Source organism: Gavia stellata, chromosome 1 (assembly GCF_030936135.1).
Source record: "Gavia stellata isolate bGavSte3 chromosome 1, bGavSte3.hap2, whole genome shotgun sequence".
Lineage (NCBI taxonomy): Eukaryota > Metazoa > Chordata > Aves > Gaviiformes > Gaviidae > Gavia > Gavia stellata.
In genome coordinates, this window is record NC_082594.1 from 98,424,996 (window position 1) to 98,448,679 (window position 23,684).

Sequence of the window (23,684 nt, forward strand, 5' to 3'; positions counted from 1 at the left end):
GCTATTCTGTATCTGCGTCTGTAAATCAGTTCCCTTTCTTTTAAAGCCTTGTTCTGTAATAGTAAAGTCTCTCAGGTGTGGTATCAGGTGAGAAAAGATGAGCCCTCTGTTGTTTAGGTCAGATCTTTGTCTCCTACTTCAATCTTTTCTTTAGAAAAGAAACCTCACTGAGATTTCTCCTGTGCTACCTTCAGAGCACAAACTGCCCTTTCTGTGATAGCTTAATTTAAAAATCCACTCCCTGTAGGTGACTGAGCAGAAGAGACTTTCTGAGCAGCATGACATGGGAAGCAGGCTTCTCCAGGAGCACAGGGAGGGCAAGGGTGGTTCACCATTTTCATACACCTTACAATTAATCGTGTGAGGCTACGTGTGTAAGCAAAATCTGTGGTCTGTTCTGATCCCTCAGAGACAGTGGTGTTAAGCGCAGATTGCCATGAGACACTGAATGGACAATTGTACGAGTCAGTCCCCCAGAGCAGCATGACTATCTGTCCTTACAGTGCACTTTTCAGCAAGGTTGAAGACCTCCAAGAGATGCTATAATAAATTTTTTTCAGTGCAGCACGGGATTAGCTTGTTCTCAGCTGTTGCAAGCTGGCATAACTCCCATTAAATCAGTGGAACAGTGCCGATCTGCTTATCTGATGACCTGATCTGCTCTCTCAGTGGGGTGCAAAGCAGTACAAAAACTTTAAAACACCATCATAAGATATAAACTGCTAATGAAACTTCTGGCTTTGTGGCTAATAGCTCTGCCTTCCTAAGTCTCAGAACTTTTGTGACTTTTTTAGTGTATATTTCTAATTTTCCTTTAATGTTTAATGTTTAATATAGGAATTTAAGTAATTATTCACATGATCTCTTGGTCCATTTTGTTGTTGGCAACAGAAACCATGTCTCTGACAAAGTTCATGTTCGATAGCTTTGGTGGTTTAGATATACCAAATTAATTTTGCCTTAACTTTTTTTCTTCTGAGTTTTGAGAAGCGTGATTGTTTGTTTCCTTTTAGGGACACACAGCAGGGACATGTGCAATATCTGAAACGCTCAGAGATGTTTTGAAGAACCTCTTTAGCTCAGTTTCTCCATCTGTAGTGTTGAGTACGAGGCCTACAGATATAAAGGAGGTTCAGGTAAGTCTTATTCCTACCTAAATCTTTTGAGAAGTCTCCTTCTGCATAGTGTTTTTATTATATATTCATGACGCACAAATGAGTAAGTTTTAACACCATTCGGTGATCAGAAACAACTGGAATGCATTCTTTAAAACAACATAGCCTTTGGCAGTGAAGGCTTTGTGATCATAACTCTCGTGTGGCTATCTGTTGATGGTATACCCCATCATACATCTGCTTCCCTATGTCAGTGTGACAGAAGTTAAAGGTATTTGGCATTTGCATATGCGTGATCCCTCTTGTTCTTGCTTTTCACAGAATGTACAGAACATAAGCCTTCTCCCTCAGGGCACTAGTCCGCCTAAACCTCCAAGGGCTCATGAACTCAAACTGCTGGTGAGGAACATCGCAGTAAATCTAACTGATCACAGTGCTGCAGGTAATATAGGCCATGCAATGCTGCTCATTTTCAAGCAGGGTTGGGTTGGGTTTTTTTCCTTTCGGATGAAATAATTTGGAAGTTCTTGGTTACAACCGTAGCTCAAAAGAAGATGTAAGAAATTGCTGTACTCTGAGAAACAGACTCAGTCATGCTTGTACAAAACTCTGTATATTTTGGTTTATTTGAGTATTTAAACATCTTGATCTTCTTGTAAACAAATACATAATTTTTGAAAACAAATTGAAATTAACATATTTATAAAGTTGGTTGATTATTTTCGGGAGTTCAGTTTTAATTTCTAACAGTTATCACTTTGGGTGTACCCAAGATGGGGGGCTCAAATCCAACTCTTCATTAACTGGTAGCAATGACATTGGTTTGGTTCAGTATTACCTTATTTTTACAGCTGCTTTTCTTTACTTTTGACCAATTTTCTGATTCATCTAAAACTCTCCTCCTCTGTGTAAACTCTCCTCAAAGGTGGGGGGTTTTTGTCGGGGATTTTTTCCCCTCAATAAAGTACCTCTGTGGGTAGGGAAGGGAGTACCTCTTGCAAGTGGAGAGTGAAGCCAAAAAGAAGGTCACTGCCTAGTGAAGTTGCAGTGTTGGTTTTGGAAAGAAGCACCAAGCCTGTCTAGCAAGTATTCAGACTTCTTCAAGTGCAGGCGCGCCTGCATCACTGATTGAGGCACGAGCAAGCGTATTTCAGATTTTGTCAGCGGAAATACAAATTTGAGGCTCTGTTATTTGTGGTCACTAACAATTCCTTAACAGTCTTTAATGGAAGCTTGTGGCTGCTATATTGGGCAAGGCACTAGTTTTGGATAAATATATCCTACTTTCTATACTCCTTTTTTCAGTTAGATGTAGTAGGTTTCTGCTTCAGACTCTTGCATAATGCTGCTTTGCTCATCCTGCTGTAATTGATTCCCCTAAAACTTTCTGCAAACTGTTTTATTTTAAAGCTGTTCTGGAACTCTTTGCGGTGAAATGTCCTATATAAATAAAACTGCGCTGGAAACTGTAGATTGCAGGAAAACTCACTCACTCACTCAAAATTTGTTATTACCCTACAGTTTTGTATTGCAAACTAAGCTTTTCAAAAGAGCAGATCATTTTGGCCGCCTTCAGAACTCATGAGATGAGATGAGATACCTTTATGTCCATATAGTGCATGCAACAGAGAATTCATCTTATGGGAAGCTTCTCTGCCCCGTCCCTGAAAATGAGAGGAAGAGGGGGCAATTAATGTGCTCTACTTTGGGAACCTAGATATTGAGAGGCAAAATCACCATTTGCCCTTCTAAAAGGAAATAGAGGGAATTTTGCTGGTTCCCTAGCAACTCTGGGAGCGTAAACGCTTTGGAACTGAGTATGAGAAATAAAGCTTCATACTGGGGTTTAGCTGGTACACTTGAAATCCAGTGGAAATACTGCACAGCTGGGAAGATGCTACCTTCGGGACATAGCTTGCTGCCTTTTAATTGTTGTTCCCTTGCCTTTTCCTGGCCTTGTCTTGCAGCAATAATTAATTATCCTGGTGCAACTCTGAGACTCAATAAGAGTGTGCACTACTGCAGGCTAACCTGCATAGACATATAAAGGACTGGGGAGGGGCGGTTTGTCTGTCTTGATCATTATCATCGTATAAACCATGGATGCTAACATGATTTATAGGAGCTTGTGGCTTTCCTGTAGATATGTTAGTTCAACTGGTAAGTAACCAGTAGCAGAGCTGGCCTCTGCTTATGGGCTGTGCCCATTTTTATCTCCTTAGTTTGTGTACGTAAACAAAGATTATCCTAGATTTAGTACTATATGGTCCACAGTGTATCATCTAGGGCAAAAGTGATTTCTGCTGTTAAGGAAAAAATTGTTAGTTGTGTACACAAGGGTGTGTGGGGCAGAAATGTTGAAATACCCTGTTCACTATCAGTTGGTAAGTGGCTCCAGTGTAATTTCAGGCAGAGCTATACAGGCGTTTCTGCCGCAGGCTGCTGAGCTCTGCTGGCAGCAAGAGCAGGCTGCAGAGACATATGGCTGGGTTAACAGAAAACCACCCCAGGTTCATTAACTCAGGCTCAGCGTGCTGTGAAAGCAGCTAAACTACTTACTCCAGGGTTAGCTTGGATCCCAAATAAGCTGCGTGTACACAATGCTTTGTTTCCTCTGATAACCTTGCCAGGCCCAAGCTGCTTCTGTTGTTTCAGGTAGGGCTCTTCCAGAGCCCTGATGTACCACAAGAGGACAACTGAGAGTTGATAGTAGTAAATATAAACCTAGATTCTTCTGGAGAACTGGAGGCAGCATATCTTTTGTTTGCTTTGCACGCAGTCAATACTGAGCTTTTTGCCGCTTTCCTTGATATTTTAGAACCCTGGGACTGAAATGATTTCTGTGTATGGCTGTGAAAGCCATACAAAAGAAACTGGTTTAATAGTAAAACATTATGCTAACTATTTCCCCTTGGAGCAGCAATATATCTACTGTAATATGCCAGTTTGCCACGCTATCAAATTCCAAGATCAAGGTACAGATAATTCTGCACCAGTAGTCTAGAATGCCATGAACTTGTTAAAAACCACAGTCCACAAAGCCATTGTTAATTAACATTACTGTCATCATTCACTTGCTAGCAGAAGCAGCTTGCTTTGATGTCCAAAGAAACCACTGTGGTTGTGGCCAGTAGGAACTTTGAAAACTTCTGGGTTTTTTTAAAGCAGCTGAAAGCAACTTTACTCCCTCCCTGCCTCGCACCCACACTGCCACCTCTTTGCTATTTAGTCTGTCTTCCCATCCTTTTTGATCTTTTTATGCCTGCACTTTTTTGCCTCATGCCAGAATTTAAATGGGGTCGTCATGTTTCACGTTGTGTAGAACTGTGCATGGGACAATGATAATCCAGTCTTGACCATCCTCATTAATGTAGGTGGTACCCAAACAGAGGGGAGGGAAGAAATTTATTCTGTGGGTGGATGAGGAAGAGTTTCTTCTATTCAAAAGCGCACTATATAAGGAAGGGGGTTCGCTTTCTTTTGAGTAAGTGTGCCTCCTGGCGAAGGAATATTAATAACTGGATATTGATTTTTCTTGCCCTTACAGGCAGCACAAACCTTGCGTGTATAGTTCAGTTGAATGACCCTATGCAGAAGTTTTCCAGCTCTGTAGCCAAAAATGCTGCAAATCCCTTTTGGAAGGAAGAGTTTATCTTGTAAGTAACTTACCTACTCAGAATACTTTTATAGTAAAGCGTCTTTTTTTACTTAATCTACGTGAGGTTTTTGAGGGAAGAGTGGCATTTTAAAATATGTCTGATCAAATGGCCTCAGAAATTCAGGATATTTAATTACACTATGCATGGATCTGAGATCAAATAGGTCTCTAGATCTTCCCTGGTAGATATCTGATTCTAGTAAATGACAGTAGTAACTGGCATAATAAATTACCCTGTTCTTTTATACAGTGCCAAAAAAAGTGTTAGCAAGGTTTTGAAGTCACTTTACCTTGAAAACTGCATTTGAGGAAATCTGATGTCTCCCTTCCCCCCACTGAGTGGGAAATGTAAATGTGCAAGAAGATTGACCATCAAAAAGAAACGGTGGCTATGATTAAAAAGGGAGTGTAAAACTAACTACATTTTTTTTCTGTAGAACAAAAATGGGACTTTTGGGCAGCCTGCATGGTATTCTGTGATTCATGCAGCTTCTGTAAATAAGGTCAAAAGAGAGCAGTTCTAAAACTATTTTCATTTTTACTTTCTAGCAGCAGAGCAGAAATATCTGGTAGCTTCTGTGTTGTATGAGTTGAGGAAGGGGGAGCCACTGATGGCGGGGTGGATCAGAGGAATGTTTCTCTAGTGTTTTTAAACACATGCGCAGGCAGAAGCAGCTTGCCAGGGGAATGGGGTAGAGAAGCTGCCATGCAATATAATGCAGATACTGCTTTCTTTTTTTTCTACCAGAGTATTAATGTGAGAGGCACTTCATGCACAGTGGAGTCTCTGGTTCTTCCTGTAGCTTTCCTCTCTCATCTCAGTTCCTTTTCTCTCTCTCTCTCTCTCTCTCTCTCTAAAAATACGTATTTCAGAAATACTTTTCAGTTGGTTTTGTGTGATGTTTTTCTTCACCGTCTCGTCCCAGCCTGGCATCCACTGTATCCGTTCTTTCTCTTGCAAAGCAGAAGCTTAGCGTACAAGGAACTGAGCGTGTGTTCAGACCTGTGCTTGTCCGTGCCGAGTGCTCTCTTCCCTGAGGAGTGGTGTGCACTTCTGCATGCTCCTCCTCAACCTGGGGAGTGAGCATGCAATGCACAGATTTTTTTCTGCCTCCTCATCGCAGTCTGCTGGACTGCGCCTGTGAACGTTATGGGAGCATGCAGTGCAGGAACAGGAGAGCTGAGGGGAAAAGCGGCAGGAGCTGCTTGATTTGAAGGAAGGCACCAGAATTGGCCATCACAAGTTGTACAGGAATTGGAGAACGCCAGGCCCCTCTAAGAGTGTGTAGGGGGTGGAGGTGATTAGAAGTCACTATAGTCAGCAAAGAAAAATTGATGTTGTAAAACAACACTGAAAGGCCTCACCCTTTTGTGTGGTCTGATGGAGGTGTGTGCAACTGCTTCTCATCCTGCTGTCAAGTGGAAAACCAGATAGGAAGCTCTCTTCCTTCAGAAATGCACAGTCCAATGCCTTTTAAAGTCTGATTTTAGTTATGAGGACCTACAGTTTTTGTGGAAAGCCACAGAGCAGACAACGTTCTTCTGTGACAGTGTGCTGTGTTGCCATCAAGACTTAAGGATTAATGTGATGCGATTTCTTCTCCACAATAAGAGGGGGGGAAAAATGCACTTCTGTAGCAGCTTTCTGTTCTAGAGTATCTCAAAGTGCTGCAGCCACTGGGTCTGTGAATCACTTCAGCCATCTGTTGGTAGAACAGCATCCATGCTTTGTGTTGCAGAGCAGACCTGTTCCCAGTGATTTCGGACAGGAAATTTGTCAGAATAATACCCTTTCCAACGGAAAGTGCAGAGAGAGGGCAGGCAGGATGTGATTAAATTGACTGGAATTTGGCCTTGACGCTAGGGATAATGCTGGGTTTTCCACAGCGTTGGCTGCTTTTCAGAAGTGTATGAGGTAAGCTTGGGGACTTTTGCAGATGAATGATCAGGATTTGGCTGTATACCTTCTTTCAGTTTCACATCCCGCCCGCCCCCCCACCTTTTCTTTCTTCAAAAACAAAAATACCCACTGTGTCAGGCTCTGCTTTAGCTTCATGGGAAGAGCAGCAAGAGTAACATCAAGGTACTTTCTTTCAAGTTTTGGAGGTGCAGCAGGAGGGGATGGGAGTGGCAGGGAAAAGCTTAAAACCTGCTGCATAGATGATGTCCCACAGCATCTGATGGAGGTGGGATGCCTGCAACCAAGATCACACCATCCTGAAATGGAGACATAAAAATAAAATACATACATATGTGGCCTTAAGGTTTTTGGCAGAACACCTACTGAGAAGGTTATAAAATCCAGTTTAATTGGAAGATTCCTCAGTAGGTACCCAGTTTGCTTCACTGTGTCAATTAGAGGAAAGGTTTTGTATCTATTGTCTAGTCCATCTTATGAAGTACTGCACATGCCAGTGATTCTGCTAATAGTTCATGTCAGTTCTGTCACACAGAAACTAGTTCTTGTTGTCTTGCAACATCCTTGAGTCTTATTTTGGCAAAGTAATACTGTCTCTGTTCGCATAAGACTGTAACTGCGTTTATTTACTTGCATCTGTCCTGCTTTTGCAGGACGCTTTCCTGCTTTGACGGGATACCCCACGGCTTTGAACGGGTTGTTGATTAGACCTGTTCCAGCATCTTGACTTACAAATTTGATCCTGCCAGGAAAAAATAGCTTCTTAGTGCTGTGGTGTAGCAGTTGGATTAGGGACCAACATCAGCTTGAAGGACAGTGTTTGCCAACTATTGGAGAGAAGAAAAGCCTCTGAAATTTTAGGCAGTCAAACTTCTGCAACAGTGCTGGATAGAAGCAAGCCAAGTTTTTCTGACTATGATCCCTTTGGTCAGTCTTACCTGAGGACGAAAACACGCTACACACACAGCGTACCCAGCAGCCCGGCAGTGCTGCCATGTAGTGCCGCCTGCCTTGGTTAGCAAGTTGTACTGTTTGGCTTAGTGCGGGCCAAGAAAATTTAGGGTGTTGGCAACCAGAACGGGAAAGGGGAAAACCTAAGTGGGAAGGAAAATGTGCTTGCCTGCGAAGACCTAACGTAGTTTCATTTGCTTCACAGTGAACTAAGTGCCAAATCAAAAGCATTGCAACTGCAAATAGTAGAAGATGGAAAGTTGGATAGTAAGTATTAAAACTAAATTATTTTGCATGATCAGCTTGTGAACATTGCTTAATGTTGACATTAGTCCTCTTTTAGTTCTACCCGGCTGTACAGCCTTATAAGAAACTCTCAGGTTTCTGAACCTGTGTTAAAGTGTAGATGTGTTATGCTGACTTGTCCTGGTATTGAAATCGGGTATGCCTCAAGTATGGCTCTAGGCAGCCCTGAGGGGAAGAACAGCTGTGGAAGGGAGATCAGCTGAAAATAGCCAGCCAAACTTGTATGAAATGGACAGCTTGGGGAAAATTTATAACTTAAGTTTGTGGTTTTGAACTCCATAAGCCTGTCTTAAATTTATGTCCTAGAGTTGAAATCTGTGGAAAATCACGGAGTTCTTGAGCACCACTGATTGACCTGGGTTAAGTGCTGTCTATGTACACCATTACTTCCATTAGTAATCACGGACAGAAGAGAGGATACACCATTAATGTATCTCTGTCCTCCTCAGAGTTAAGGTTACAGAGAAGCCTTGAGTTTCTTTCTAGACTGTCAAATCCTGAGTCTTCCATCTGCTGATAGCCTAAATTTCAGCCTTCTAAACTTCTAACAGGTCCACTGTAAGCAATTTTGGTTTCAAGTTAAGCTTTTTAGGTCTTTCTGTGGCTGAAGGGGAATCATGGATGTTAATCCTAAATCCTTCCTCTTCAAGCCCCTGAGGCTGCCTAGCAATTATCAGGTATAAAACACACTAATTCTGATTCTATTGGATTAAATATAAAACACGGGGGCTGAAACTTTTTTACTACTTGATTCTGTTGTCGCAGTTTGCAAGTAGCCTTCAGTGGCAAGAAAACTCCTCCACTGAACTATTGCATTTTGTTTATTTGGAGAAGCATTACCTTCCTAGTGGGGGTAAGGGGTGGGTGGGTGCTGAGACCAGAGAGCACTTTCAGGTATTTGTATGAGCTTTGTAAACTTGCTCCATGTACTTCATTACTTGGGCTTTATTGAAGTGATGACACAATGTCATAAACTCTTCTCCTATATGTTGCATGTTCTCTTGCTGATACAGAGTTTTGCTGTTGCTAGAAATAGTAACTGTATTTCACCTCTTGGATCCATTTGCTTTTTCCTTCTTATGTCAGGTTTCAGGTGTAAAACAAATGAAAAAGAAGCATTACTTTTTGACACTCAGCTATTTCTCTGTGTTTTAGTACTGTCAATTATGTTCAACTTAGTTGAGGAAAAAGTTGTAAGTATTGGCCAAAGCTTTTCATACCCAGTGATTAAAAAAAAAAAAAAAGGTGGTTTTACTCATGGTATCTTGTGATAGTGGATGAAGGCTTGGGCAGTAATTTATTGGATAACAATATTTTATCTAAGCCATGGTTAATAAGTAATATAGCCAAGTGGACTATGTTTGATTTTTGGGTTTGGGTTACTGTATTTATTTTTATTTTTAATAATATAGTTATACAAAGTTGTGCAATACTTTGCATGTGATCTGTGATTATTTGAGGGATTGGAAAGTCAAATTGAAGCAAATCCTTTAAAAACTTTATCTGATGTGGATGCTGGTTTTTATTTTCAACAAAAAAATGGGATCTGTATACAGTCAGCAAATGTATATTGTTTCTTGCATAAAGTTTAGTCTTGCCTGTATCTGCACATTTTTAGTACTGGGTCTTTCAAGCAATACCAGTAACATTGCACATCCTACTGAGAGTGTAACTACCGACCTGGTTTGCTGAAGAAAAAAAGTCCCAACTGATGACACAGGCAATCATCTTTCTTCCCCCCTATACCATCTTAGCTGTTCTTCCTCCAGAAATTTGAATAGTAAACTCAAAGTAGAATCATATTAGTAAGGAGAGAGCTGAGTAATGTGAATATAATGTAGATCTCTATTTGTCTTTGAATTCCGCAGAACACTAGGATTTCATCCCTGAAGTCGTGCAGTAATTTTACTGACAGCTTGCTCCAGTCTAGTGTAGCTAATAAAGTAAGCGGAGGAAGAAGAGAACTGCTGAACTTACACTAAAGATTAATTTAAGAAAAAATATTATTAATGATGCACCAGTTTACCAGGAAACCAGAGTATTCTCTGAAATGAAACATTAGATGTCTTCTTTTCCCTTAAACATCCTGCATATGCAGGGAAAAATAATGGCCAGAAATAGTGGCAAATAAGTAATGTTTCATGTCTCCTTTCTTCCCTGTTGCAGAGTATTAGACCAGGCTGCGAATAGTAAAATGGAAGGAAAGCTGTGAAAACTGCCATGTTTCTGCCCCATAATGTAGAACCAGTTCTTGCAATTAGCTGCCTGTGTTCTTCTCCTCCTTTCCTATCTTCTCGCCCTTAAACATACTGGCAGCTTGGATGTGCGCTGATTTTGTTGATTTTATTTCTTCTAGGACCTTTGTCCTCAAAGGTGACTGTACCTCTAGACTTGTTCAGGAAACAACCTTCTGGCCAGCAAAGCTTTGCACTGAACAGCAGGGCCAGTGAGAGCAGCTTGGAGCTGGGGCCCGGGCTGGGATCCATTAGTGCAGAGGTACTACTGCGTTTGGATGGTTCTACAGTGGATCTTTTCCTTTGGGGAGTACTTGCGAATGCTCATCTTGTGCTTTGGACTATTGCTTGCAGCGCAGTGCCATTTGTGGCTGATTTAGAGTAGCGCATTCTGATTGCATGGTAACACTTCACATGGTATTTGTGTCTATCAAAAGAATTAGCTGTTTGGCTCTTGAGTGTTAGTAAAAATGTTAAAGGAGTACTAGCTAGAAATGTTGGTGTCTTCTTACTTGACTGTGCTTCTAAGGTGACTTTTTTTTGTCTTCCTAGTTTTCTTTTATAGAACCTAATGAATTAAAGACGTGGCAAGTCTCTTCTCCAGTGCCAGCCACTAAGATAGAAAAGGATCGCACTGTGATGCCCTGTGGGACTGTGGTCACTACTGTAACTGCTGTGAAAACCAAACCTCGTCTAGAAGGGAGATCATCTCCACTGAGCACAGGTGAGGATGTACACTTCTTCGTGTTCACTCTTAGGGTTATCCATGGGGACCAGGAGAAGTTGGGGAGGCGGGACGTAAGAAAAGGACCAGGAGAAGTTGGGGGGCAGAGTGGGATGTAAGGAAAAGCGCTGTTGTCCAGACTTCTCTGATGGGGCAGGGGCATTGTTTGTATTCTTCAGAATCAGGTTTTTAATTTTCATGAAAGCTTGTTCTTACAAGAGGAGTGGTTGCTGCTCCTTTTAATACACACTGTAAAGCTTCATGTTAGAGTGATAATGCAGAAGAGCTTGGTTTTGGTGGATGGTTTTCCACATGACAAAATATCAGACTCTTATGGTGTTTGCTGATGACAGACCACCCTGTGCCTTCTAACCTTGATCTGTATTATAATCTTGAATGAGGAATGGTATTATCTTGTGACAAAGTTTTTTTTTTTCAGCATGTCTTTCAGGAGTAGATTCTCTGATTCTTCTTGGGATAAGTATGAAAGTAAAACCTCTAAACAGTCTTTGTGTGACGTCTCACAAAGAGCTGCATTCTTTTAAGTTATTAAAGCAGATCTATAACTTAAGTGGGTGTTGTCTAGCATATTACAGAAAAATGTTTAAAAACAATAAATTCCTACACTTCACAGGTCTTTTGGGGCTGGTTACCATAGAGAGCATGCATTGAGAATTTGTATTAAGCAACTTTCTCAAACACTTATGATTAGAGCAGGCTTTAACATTGATATAATAAATTCTTATTATTTTTATAATAAATGTCTTGAATAGTTTAAATAACCAAAAAATTTGGTCCTCAGATTCTCCTGTGAAAACTCCAGTTAAAGTAAAGGTGATTGAAAAGGATTTCTCTATTCAAGCTGTCCATTCTCATGGTGCTCCAGTCAGCAAAACTTTATCATCTTCAGATACAGGTAATAGAAATGTTCAAAGCTGCTAATGAGAATAGCAGCATCTCTCTGCTGCACATGGTGTTAATGTAATCTTGTTAAAATAACAGCAAACCCATATGGCTACTGCCTTTCAACAGGCACTGAGATGTTTATGTTAGCCAGTACTGTGGTTAGGGATATAGCAGTCTTGAAATAGAAGTCTGTTTTTAATTGGAGATTTAAATCACTAATTTTGAATAAATAAGTGAGCTGTGGTTTGGAGAGGGGAGGTGACTGCAAAAAAACCAGGCGGTCTTTTCTCTTACTTTTGAACGAAAGTTTCCTCCTTTATAAAAAGGCATGGGAGACACTGCACAAAATGAAAACCCTGTGAAACTTACCTCTAAGGCCCTTGTGAAGTCCCCCCTGTCTGAACAGAGGGCACGAGGCTGTACTGATGTAAGGAAGATTGAATTCTCTTCCTAGCCCTGCCACTGGGCTTGTTTGTGCTAATGCAAGTACACAATCTTCTTGTGCCTGTTTGGCCACCTTCCTGAGTCACGTGGCATACAGCTGAAGTGCCTTCACAGTGTCAGGTGGCATTGATAATAACTTTAATTATAAATTCACTTTGTATTAAACCTGATTTTGGCTCTGGGGCATTTTACCTTTTTGAGTTGCAGCTCTTCATTCTATCTTCAGCATACTTTTCAGTCCTGTGTGTGGTCACCATTCAATCTTTCTGTAGCTCTGTAGGCAACAGTAGTGAAAGATGTGACCCAGTCTAGCTGCAAATGGCAGATGTTGTGGAGTCCAGTTTTCTTTGTACAGATTTGAGTGGAGATGGGACAATCCGGAGATGATCTAGACTGCTCCTGGAACAGTCAGAAGGCTTGCTGAGAGAGAAATCTGTTGTCCAAAAGACAGAAATCTGGGGAAGAGCATGAACCAATAAGTGTGAACAGCTGTAATAGCACTTGAATCTTTCCCTACCTCTAAACTAAGAAGTGCTCTGATACCATGAAGTAGCATGGTATTTCTAAGCCAATTTGGGAAATAAGGTAGTGCTAGACTTCTGAGTTGACTCTCATAACTCTTTATGGTATTAAAGATACAAAGCACTTACTGGAAGACTCATCTGAAGACAACTTAGAGCACATTCGTATGGACAGTGTTTTTATGGGAGTGCAGGGAAATTTCTGTGAAATGTTTATACAATACAACAGGAAGAATTACTCACTAGAACGAAAGTTTAAGCCAAATGAAAGAAATACAAAGAAGCATTTTGTATGGCAGTAACATAGGTAGTAGTTATTACAAACGTCATGCCAAAATAGCAACAAACTCTATGGAAAAGATGCCGTGGCTGTGCCATATTTCTAAGTGATGACAACAGTAAGAATTAGAAAGTGCCACTGATGCTGTCCTGGATGCTGTGAGCTGTTCCTGCCTGGGGGCTTTGCAGTGGCTAGGGAGATGGAAAAGTAGAAGTTTATAATGAGTGTGCAGACATGCGTGGACGTGTATACCCCTTGTGCAGACATAGTCTTAAGTTCCAAAGGTATCCGAGACACTTGGTGCAGCATAATTATTCAGGCCTCGTCTTTTATTGCATTAATGTCACAGTAACAAAAGACACTGCTCAGTTTAATTTAACACTGGTGCTATTCCTGTCTGTATTCTTTTGTTGTTAAAACTCTTAAGAGAAAAGCCCACCTCAGACAATTAAATATGGGGATTTTTGTCTTGTTAACTTTCTTAGCCTGGTTTGTTCCTAAGCTTGACGAATTTGATTAGTGTGTATTTGCTGTGCCCAAAGTACTTGCATAATAGATGCCAGAAATGGCCATCCTTAAAAATAAACTTGTGTTTGTCACTAAAGAGCATTTTATAAAGAAGGTTTTATACTCCTGTGTAATGTTTGGAGGGGAAAAGGAGGTGCACTTTACGGCTTTGGAGGCAGCTGATAAGAGCAGAGTGACTGCCACTTTGCCTTCCCCATCCTATCATAGTGCCGTAGCAAATCTGGAAATGCCAAGCAAGGATGTCTGGAAAAAGAGCAAAATAGCTACCTGAAGTAGTAGTACATGCCAGCTTTGTAGTGTTTTAGAACTATGGCTCTTCATGATTATGATACCTGATGCTCTACCCACCACTTCTGGATTATAGTCACCGCAGTGTAGCAATGCATTGAAAGGATCTGATGTTTTGTCTAGGCTTCCAAAACCTCCTGTGTGTTCAGGGCAAGGGTTTGTAAGTGCAGCTTAGGTACCTGTTCTCAAAAGAATGGGTAACAGAACGGAAAGACAAGACCCAATAGCTGGGTGGTGAATTGGAAGATGTTTTGATATGCCTGATGTTTATGCCATTTCTGCTGGTTTCTTTGAATTTTAAGTCAAGAACAAACTCTGCCTCTCTTTGCTCTATTTTTTCCTGTTTTTCTTTCTTCCTTCTGAAATAATGCTTTCTTTTCAGAACTGCTGGTACTGAATGGCACCGATCCTGTTGCAGAAGCAGCTATTCGTCAGTTAAGTGAGTCTGCAAAGCAGAAGCTGAAGTCTCCTAGAAAGAAAAGCACCATTATCATATCAGGGGTGTCCAAGGTAGAGCAGAAAATAACACTTATATTTAATGCTTAGTACTGTAAAGTCTTTGCTTCACTGAGTGCGACATTAACCTAACATGCATTCTGCTGTCTCCCATTCAGCAGTCTCTGCAGGATCTAGATCTGTGTGCCAATTTGCTTCAATAACTGTTTCAGGTTAAGCCAAATCAGGATGGGTTTGTTGGGGAAGGTGTTGGTTTTTGATTGTTACATTTGACAGCCTGACTAAAAATGCATGGTGTCCTTGGATGGAGTGGGATGATTAGGGATTTGGGAAAACCAATTCAGGTGAAAACAGGCGATAATTAGTCCTTCTCTGTGTTTCGCCCATGGATAGAAGATGCACAGAAAAAGTATGAAAGATTTTTCTGGTTTTTTTCAAAGTTTTTAAAACCCTCTGAAAAATGTCATAGTCCTCTGCGCTCTGTTCCAGAGGGAGGGCAAACGGAAGACTGTTTCTCATATTGTATATAGCTTTCCTCCAGACTTTCTTCACTCACAGCCTCAGTCTCCCATCTGATGGTTGGTGCCTGCCTATAGTCCTTTCCCTGCAGGCTGCTGTATGGACATTTGCCGTCAAGCCTTCCTGTTGTGCACAGAACCCGTAAAGAGCTCTGAGTGAAAGCCGAGTCAGTGGGAATGGATCCCCTTGTGATCACTGTGCTGGGGCGGGGGGAATGAGGATCAGCTGCCACATTGATGGATGTATCTACTTGGGAAATGGGGGCACTGGGACTCTGTGGATTTGTATTTAGCTGATATAGATGCCAAGAAGTCCTTCTACAAGATGAAACACTTTGATGTTTATTTTCTTACAAAGACCGAAAGATTATTGTCTGTGCATGCTGATACTTCATTACAGCAGCACATGTACGAAAGAGTCTTGTTATTAGCAGTGAGGCTAGGGATAGGTGGGAGGCATGTACTTAAATATTTTTTTCCAGTCATTTGGTGTTAACAACATTATTAAAACTTGGCTATATGCTCCTCTCCTTTCGTGGAGCTAAGGAAGCCTCACAGTGGCTTTGTGTAGCCCTGAGCAATACAAGTAAAAGTGTACAGAAGAGAAAAAAACTTTTGCAGGGAGGCTTGTTTTTTTCCAGCAGAGTGGCTTGTGTCAGTGTCATCTCTTACTTTCACTGGGCAGACCTCTTTATCTCAGGACAGTGAAGCTGCACTGATGATGGACTATGCTGCAGCCATGGACAGCTCCTGCAAAGAAGTGGATCCACCCACTGTGGAGGAAGCTGTTGGAAAAGTCACCTCTGATGAAAAGCTGTCGTTAGGTGCTTCAGAAATAGTACCTGATACTGACCCACAGCCAAGTGCCCATAAGGCTTGGGGTTTGGAGAATGGCAGCCAACAGTGGGACACCAACACGCTCTTAGACCAGACCTGTGAAGAAATATCTGGGAGCTCATTAAGTGTTTCAGAAACTGAGAGCATGAAAAAATCTAAAGGTATGTGATCCTTACCTTCACTTCAGTGAATGACTGCTTTCTGTACGCAATTGGCAGTGTCATGCAACACTGTAGTAGTTCATCCTTTCTTCCTGGTTTTTGTCCTTCAACTTCTTGTGATTGTGGTGTTGGTTGAAGCTGTCTTATTAGCAGCCATAAAGAGTGCAGTTCTCTGGCTCTGCGAGACATGGCAGGCTCTCTTACACTCCCCTCCATCAGGAAACAGAAGGGCTCACCCTCAGAAGTTGAAGGGCAGCTCACTAAGCCCAACTCGGTTATCTGGGAGAGAAATAACTAGTCGCATTGTCAATTCCTCGATGAAAACCGTGTTCTTGTAAGCAAGGACTTGTGCTATATTAGTAGCCCCATTACTAACATGAAAATGGCAGGGTTCCACGGTTGCTGTCTGGTATGTTTCTTCTCCTCCTTCACATCTCTAAGCACAAGACTCCTCTGCCCTCACTGAAGTGTGTGTTCAAGAAGCACCACAGCTAAACCAGAAGAAGTATGCTGACTCTTAACTGCCTTGTGAACATCTTCTCCTTTTTCACTGATTTCATTAATACGTAGTTTGCTAAAGAAAATGGAATAAAGGGTAATTTAGGAAGTAAATAAAAGGTCAGATAATTTTGCTTACGTAGTTGCACACCTGTATAGCTGCAGTTTGAAAATGTCTTAGGATTCTTTGTGTTTCCTTTATAAATCTATTAACCTCTGAGGCTGTAGCACTGGTTTGTGGCTAAGTGGTAAACACGGGGGCTATTAGGAAGTCTGACACAAGAGCCAGTGCAGTGCACTATGTCCTGAACAGGCAGCACACCAGTCTCATGGAGGGCACATTGAAGTTGCAAAAACTGTTGTGTTTCTCACCCATATCCATCCCTCCTTCACTTTATTATTTTCTGTTCTTTCCTTACCCAGAGATACTGTAAAATGGCTTATCACAAAACCTCAGTATATTGCTAGATATTTGTAATCCTTGCCGGCATGCACTGGACCTCTTTTCCAAGGCTCTCCCTTAGACCACTGAGGTTTTCTGGCTTTCTTGCAGCTGTATTGCTCCACCTGATAGATCAGGATGGTACAGCAACAATCAATTTGACATAAATTGTCAGGCATTGGAAAGTTTTGGGTGTGTTTGAGGTGGGGTAGAGGGTTAATTGTGAAGGGATGTCCCATTTGGAGCCTGGAAAAGTTTAGGAAGTTGTACGAGATTTTACAAAACCTCTGGACTCTTCTTTAACATGTTATTCTAAAACAAGCAAGTGGAAGTTTGTATGTGAACTGTTGTCTAGTTTTGTTTTTCCCTGTGCAGTATGTGGCAAAGACATCGGGCTTCTAAAGATCCTGTTTACACAGTGTAGTAAAGAACTGCTAAAAAGTGCAAAGCAGCTCTTATATTTGAGAGTTGACTCATCTTGAAAAAATACTTTAAAAAAACCTCTCAAATCCCTTCCTTTATACACAGATCTCTTTGTGGAAGTCTTGTATCTCTGCTTTGTCATAGCTGAGTAGCATTTTATGGAGTGAGATATGAAACCATTTCCACACTTCCGCGCCCCTGCCTTCAGTTAGCTTTGAATAGTTCAAGGTTTCTGTTTTGTCAAACACCTCCCCTTTAAAATAAAAAAAAGCACACAAAACCAAACACAAAAAAACTCCCAAAACACCAAACAAAACAAAACAAACCCCGCTCTGCTTTAAGAAGCCTTGTGTATGGTATTAATGTCTTAAAGTTAGCACTGTCTTTTTTTTTTCTGCTCTCGCATATTTTGTTTTTACCTTTCTGACTTCCTGTTTCTTACCCATTCCCTTTTATAAACTTAAGAGGACTACTATGCCAGCCAGAATTAATTACCTACACAGTAAGTTGTTTTTGTCTTATTTTTTTAAGAAAATGTAGCTTTACAATGGTATACTCATTGTAAAAATGGAAGCAAAACATAGTTTGGCACCTGTTTTCTTCTACCCCCATCCATTTCTTTCCTCCCTCCAAAATTACCTTCTGATGCTCAGGTGTCTTAGCAGACAAGTCTGCTGTAATAGATCATTCTTCTGGTGGTCATGCTGTCCAGGTCGGTCATGCAGAATGGACAGCAAGGCGGGCTTGGAGGGGTGCTCTACATTCCTCATCTCTCTCCATCATGCCCTTTCCTGTAGTATCTGGTTAGCAATCAAAATCTGCTCAAGCAAACCATGTGGGACCCCATAACTGTATATGCACATGCAGAATGCTTATTTTAAAACCTGCTACTTACAGGTTTCTAGATCTCTTTTCTAACTTAACTCATAGAGCTACGAGGACCTTAGCAGGTATTTACAAAACCACCTGGATAAAAACTGTTTTGGAAGTTGGGAAGGAATGGAAAAAGCGATCTCTATTCGTATCCCTGTAGATGTGGAAGGAAATCTTCCTTCATTAAGAAAAATGAGATTCAGAAGTGATCCTAGCCCCACAAGCATTTTCAGAACACCCTAAACTAGTGCACAGGAGCCTATGAAGACTAGTCAGTCTGTACAGCACTCTTGACATGCTCTCTTCTTATCTCCTGGTGTTAGGGGCAGAATTTGTATATGAATCCTGTTGAACTCGAGAAGTAAGCATGCAGATAGCACGAGCATCGCCAAGCTTGTGATTTGTCCTACCCTGCCTTCTTAAGCAGGGGTGCATGCCTCCACAGCAGCTGGAGCCACTGTCAGGCAGCACGTACCAAACTGGCTAGAGACTGATGGGTGGCAGCAGGGATGTGGCAAGCTTCCAGGTAGCAGTGACCTCAGTACCTCCGAAAACACAGGGAGCTTTCATGTCCGGGGGGCTGCTGCTTGTGCTGAGCCTGTGCTGCTCTCAGGGAAGTGCTGCATGCAGTTTTTCAGCTGCAGCGAGTTGTCCCAGGCGACCAGCACAATTTTTGCAGCATTCTTGGTTTGGTTCTGTTTCCTAGTATGGGAAATCACTCTGAATGGATAGGACTAAATAGCTGGTTACAGATAAACCCTTCCGTCCTGTTCCTTTGGTTGGCATAGCTTCAGCTGCAGCTGCCAAGACTGCTGGGCAGAACAGCTGACTGCTAAAACAAAAGCCGCACAGCAGCAAAGCCTCATCAATCCCCCCCAGCTTTTGCATATTAACAACTGTCAGTGTCATGGGATTGAACACTGTTTCTTTTATGCTGTTGACGACAGCTTGAAGTGGTACTGCCTTGCCAAAAAGATCAGTCAGAGGGTGATGGGAGAGCAGTCAAGATTCAAATCCATGAGTTCCAGTTGCTTTCAGCTGACTTCTGCTTCCATCCCATTGTGCCCTGTGAGAAAAGTCTCAGCAGCAGCAAGACAAAACATGCTAGAACACCCTCCCAGGTGCTGAGTGCTTAGTCCTTAAAATACAAAGTAATAAACCCAAGGACATGTTTGTAACTGCTCCGGTCTGAACAAAGAAGCATCTGGCTGCGTGCAACAGAGCTGCCATCAAATACCTGTTTTGCAGCTGTTGCTGTGCAAAATGACACACAGCCCGTGTCAGGTCCTTGGGGGACAAATATGTAATTCTAGCTATTGCACAGTATCACATGAAAGAATTGGTCTCTCTGTTGCTTTTTGTATCCATTTGCAATGGGAGGAAAAGCAGAATCAAGACCGTGCAGTGACAGGAATTAAAAGCTGAACTGAGAAAGAATCAGAAAACCTGATAGTGGTGCAGGAACGAGGTGTGGAAGCTTTGCCAGGGACACGACTGTCCTCACGTACTAGCCTGACTGCCAGAAGGCTCCTGTGTTGGCTTGCTACCTGGGTCCTCCTTTGCTCAAATTGGCTTGTGCCACTTGGACAACACCACTACCCAATCCTGCACAAAACTGTAGCTATTTTAGCATGGGGCTGATGTACTGACACCAGGCTGAGTGTTGCTGGTAGCTTGGGGTGGTGTCCCTGCCAGCTGCAGCCGAGCTGCCTTACACATCAGGCACATGTGTGCACATGGAAATGGAAGGTGGAATTTGGCAGAACTGTGGCTGGAAAAACAACTGGAGCTTGCAAAGAGAGAAGAGTACTGGTGGCTGGTGTTGGCAACGTGAGTCCTGAGTCCCTGGTGAGATGACAACTGCAACTGCCTTGGCTGCATAATAGGTTTGACAAGGGATCAAGGGAAGGAATACAACAAAATAAAGCAACCTAATTTACCGCAGAAGGGATTTCAGCAAATTTCTGAACCTATTGGAAGCAGATGTAATACTATTTTTAATCTGCTTGAAGTGAATTGCTATTCCTAACAGGATTTTAAAATAGCAAATGCTTCGTGATTGTTATTTTAGGTGGTGCTACTGAATTCATATAGAATACACGCTGTCTGCCTTGTATGGGCCTGCTGCATGCAGGTTGACTGCCAGGTACTGTTGTCCAGCACCAATAGTGTCCTTCACCTCAATTTAAAATGCCACCTTCGTGTTGTGCATCACGGGCTAATCTTTTCTTTTCATCTCCTTTGATCTCTGAAACAACAGAGAGTAACATTACTTCCTCTATTTCATTCTTTTTTATAAAATACTCTGTACTTTTATTGTATTGGAAAGGTTGGGTACGCCTGTTTGACATGTGAGAACCCAGTGTACAACCCACACCAAGCGCTGTGCATGTGTATGTTTGAACACTACCATAGCTTTCAGAAGATCATTTGAAACTAACAAAGTGTAAGGAAGCAGACTTCCACAAGATGTGTGGATTGACTTTAGAAGCTGAAATCAGAGGATTAATATTTGACTGCTCATAGGCATGTTTCACAGTAGCTTTCCTTCCTTTTCAGCAGCATCATTTCTGAAAGAACTGAAGGAAAATTCCTTTTTTCTTTAGTGCTCCTCTAGTAATATATGTGAGCTCTTCTCTCCTGAATGTTTCTGCTAACTGTGCAAGTGTGTGTATATGCATAGATACAGAACTACCACAGTCTGTCATGGTTCAGTTTGCATGATACTTGCATGGAATGAGGAGAAGGGAGGAAATACATACTTCCATGGAGTCTGAATTTCTCAGTAGTGTTAAGCTGGGAGAGAGCTGGATCAACAGCAGGGCAAGGAGGATTCAGTAGCATGTAGTGTATGTATGTGTGCCTCTAGCTGAAAGCACGATCATTGCTCGCATTTGCCAGTATCTGAAATCACTTGTTCCAAGGTGGAACTTGTACTATTGTGGCCTCTCTGTTACAAACTATCAATATTCTTGCTTTAGATTCACCACACTCTTAGCTTTCTAACATTGTTTGAATAGTTACCAGGGTGATGCTTAAACTAGAAATGTTAAGACCAAGGCTTTTTTCAGTCGTGCTGCAGTTACAGTTAAAGCTGAGCTCCAGGAGGAAAACAGCCTGTTCTGTCTAAAGTATCCTGCACTTCTGCTGTTTGCTTCCGCAGGTGGGATTTTGAAAAAAAGTGCGAAGCTCTTTTTCCGCCGCCGACATCATCAGAAGGATCCAGGAATGAGTCAATCGCACAACGATCTTGTCTACCTGCAGCAGCCACTGTCAGAGGAAACACGGAAGAAGGGAGGCACGCTTTCACGTATTCTGAACAGAAAGCTCCTTTCCAAAAACAAAAGCAAGAACAAACTGAATGGTGCTTCAGCAGAACCATACGTGTAGGACTGAACACTCTCTGATGGGATACTTGCACATCAGTTGACCATTTGTTTACAGAGCAGTACTAGAGAATACAAATACGGCTGATGACTTGCATAAAATGATGTTCACTAATACAGTGGTCCAGGAATAAACAGAAAGCTTGCCTTTTTTGTTTATTTTTCCAGAATGCTTTTTCTCTCTGATTATAAAGTTGTTCCTCCAAATACAAGCAGCGCTAATTGTATCATGACAGCTCTTGGAGGACCATGTGGTTTATCATAGAAGATGAGGGAGGATGGGGAATGCTGCAGGTGGGGAGGACCTGTGTGTAAGCACCTAGTTTACATTAATGGGGAGCTAAGAACGGAAACATCATACCTGCTATGTGGCTGAACCACTATAAAGAGAGAAGATACCACTGTGCTTCCTTATTGCAGCCTGGGATAGTAGCAACTCAAGTGTCAACTTGTTTTTCTAGTCAGGCTGAAAGGGAAAAGAGAGACCCAGATCCAGTTTGTATTGTAATTTGGAAACGGGTAAGTTTTCAGAAGCAGAACTAAAATGCTGATTAAGATAGCCTACTGTAATAACTGTAGCCTGCTGTAATAACTGCTCAGTCCATGTAGGTGGAGAGATGCCTTTGATATTAGCCATAAATCAATAAATTATGCAAATACTTATACTAGCATATTGTTTAATGTTCTGTGCGTTAAGTTATGCTTAAAAAAACAACTTTTTTAAAAGTCTACTTCAGTCTACTTGCAAACAAAACATTTACAAGTTCTTCTGTGTAGCTTTTCTCTTCCTGTGTGAGAAGCTGCGTTGCTAATGCAAAAACCTATCTTAGGGGCTCTAATTCCTTCTCCCAAGTACTTGTTAGACAAGTACATTAACCATCATATCAAATGCAAAGCTAGGAGAAATAAGTGATGAATAGAGCATATTTAACCCTATAGTGCTTTTCATTAGACAGCTTGTTTCACTTGCCAAACACTTACTGAGATCTTAGAAAACACAGTTGTGACGAGAGCTTTTTAAAAAATAATAATAACAATTCCCTTAGTCTTTCAGTCAATACCAGTGTTACGTGGTGAGTGGTTGGTTGGGTGAGTTTTTTTACTTTTTTCCCCTCATTGAATATTGCAGCTGGCTCCTTTACATTAAAAGGAAAAAACGATGAAAATAAAGGCATAGTTCTTGTTTTGGCTATTAAGAGTAAAATGTCAATCAGTATTTCACAGGTACCATCTTTTGTGCACACCTGTACTTTTCCATCATCTACATTCCTACTGAGGACAAAGGACCAAGTCTGTTCTCTTTAGTCAAGAAAAACATCTATTCCATCTAAATTACTGACATGAATAGATGATAGATTTGTGCCTGCTTTGCCAACAGTGATTTCCCCTCCACCCCCCTTTCCTCCCCTTAAGACATCCAACACTTTGGCAGTTATTTGGGCTTTCAGCTTCAACCATTCTTCAAAAATAGAAAGTCACTGAAGAACAGAAACACATTTCAAAACTTCTGATGTACTTTCTTTCCTTGGTAAATAGTTTTACAAAGACTATAAAAGTAGAGGGGTTTTGGTTTCTTTTTTACCAAGAAAATACTAGAAGAAATGAACTATCAAAATCTTTTAACTGAGCCTACTGTTTAAAAATACTGTTTATGTGTAACCTCCTAAAATCACTGTGGTAGTACAGCACTCCAGACTATCAAATAGTTGTACATTTAAGCATGCTGTTTATTATGAAAACACTTGAAGGCATTTTAATATTCTGTATTTTGAAAATTGGTTACAAATGAGTCTTCTAGAGCTGTAAAGTGCTTAGAAATCCCAGTTCAGTAATACAGGCTTGTCCAGCTTGAATGTGCTTGAATGCTTTTGTTGATTGTTAATTTAATATAAAGTAGAAGTTAGGTTTCTTCATTTGATCTACAGTGGTTCATGATATAAGCATTAAAAAACCTGACGTTATGGTCTCTCAACATACACATTTTCCCTTGACTTTACTAGGAGCTCTTTGCATGACAGGGCAGGGTGGGGGGTCAAATCCCTGCCATGTTTTAACTACTCAGTCTCGTTTGCTGAAGGAGAAAACCACAACTGGTCACTGAGTTCAAGAAATCAAAGTGAGACTAAGCTCTATGGGTAGCACTTCCTTACACTAAGGGGGAGCTGTGGAATTGAGAATGTAAAGAGAGCACATAACACTACTTGAAGTCTGCTTAAA

At 41.4% G+C, this 23,684-nt stretch overlaps 1 protein-coding gene across 1 annotated transcript in view; it reads left to right on the top strand.

Moving 5' to 3' along the window:
* C2CD2 (C2 calcium dependent domain containing 2) overlaps window positions 1-23,131 on the top strand; it is a 39,545-nt gene extending 16,414 nt beyond the window's left edge. Inside the window, exons 5-14 of the mRNA XM_059820288.1 lie at window positions 1,014-1,136; window positions 1,437-1,557; window positions 4,663-4,771; window positions 7,848-7,909; window positions 10,305-10,444; window positions 10,735-10,906; window positions 11,709-11,822; window positions 14,256-14,383; window positions 15,533-15,845; window positions 21,245-23,131. Coding sequence (XP_059676271.1) covers window positions 1,014-1,136; window positions 1,437-1,557; window positions 4,663-4,771; window positions 7,848-7,909; window positions 10,305-10,444; window positions 10,735-10,906; window positions 11,709-11,822; window positions 14,256-14,383; window positions 15,533-15,845; window positions 21,245-21,471 — 1,509 coding nt within the window. The 3' untranslated portion in view covers window positions 21,472-23,131. The remainder of the gene's footprint in view (window positions 1-1,013; window positions 1,137-1,436; window positions 1,558-4,662; window positions 4,772-7,847; window positions 7,910-10,304; window positions 10,445-10,734; window positions 10,907-11,708; window positions 11,823-14,255; window positions 14,384-15,532; window positions 15,846-21,244) is intronic.
* Window positions 23,132-23,684: the final 553 nt, after the last annotated feature.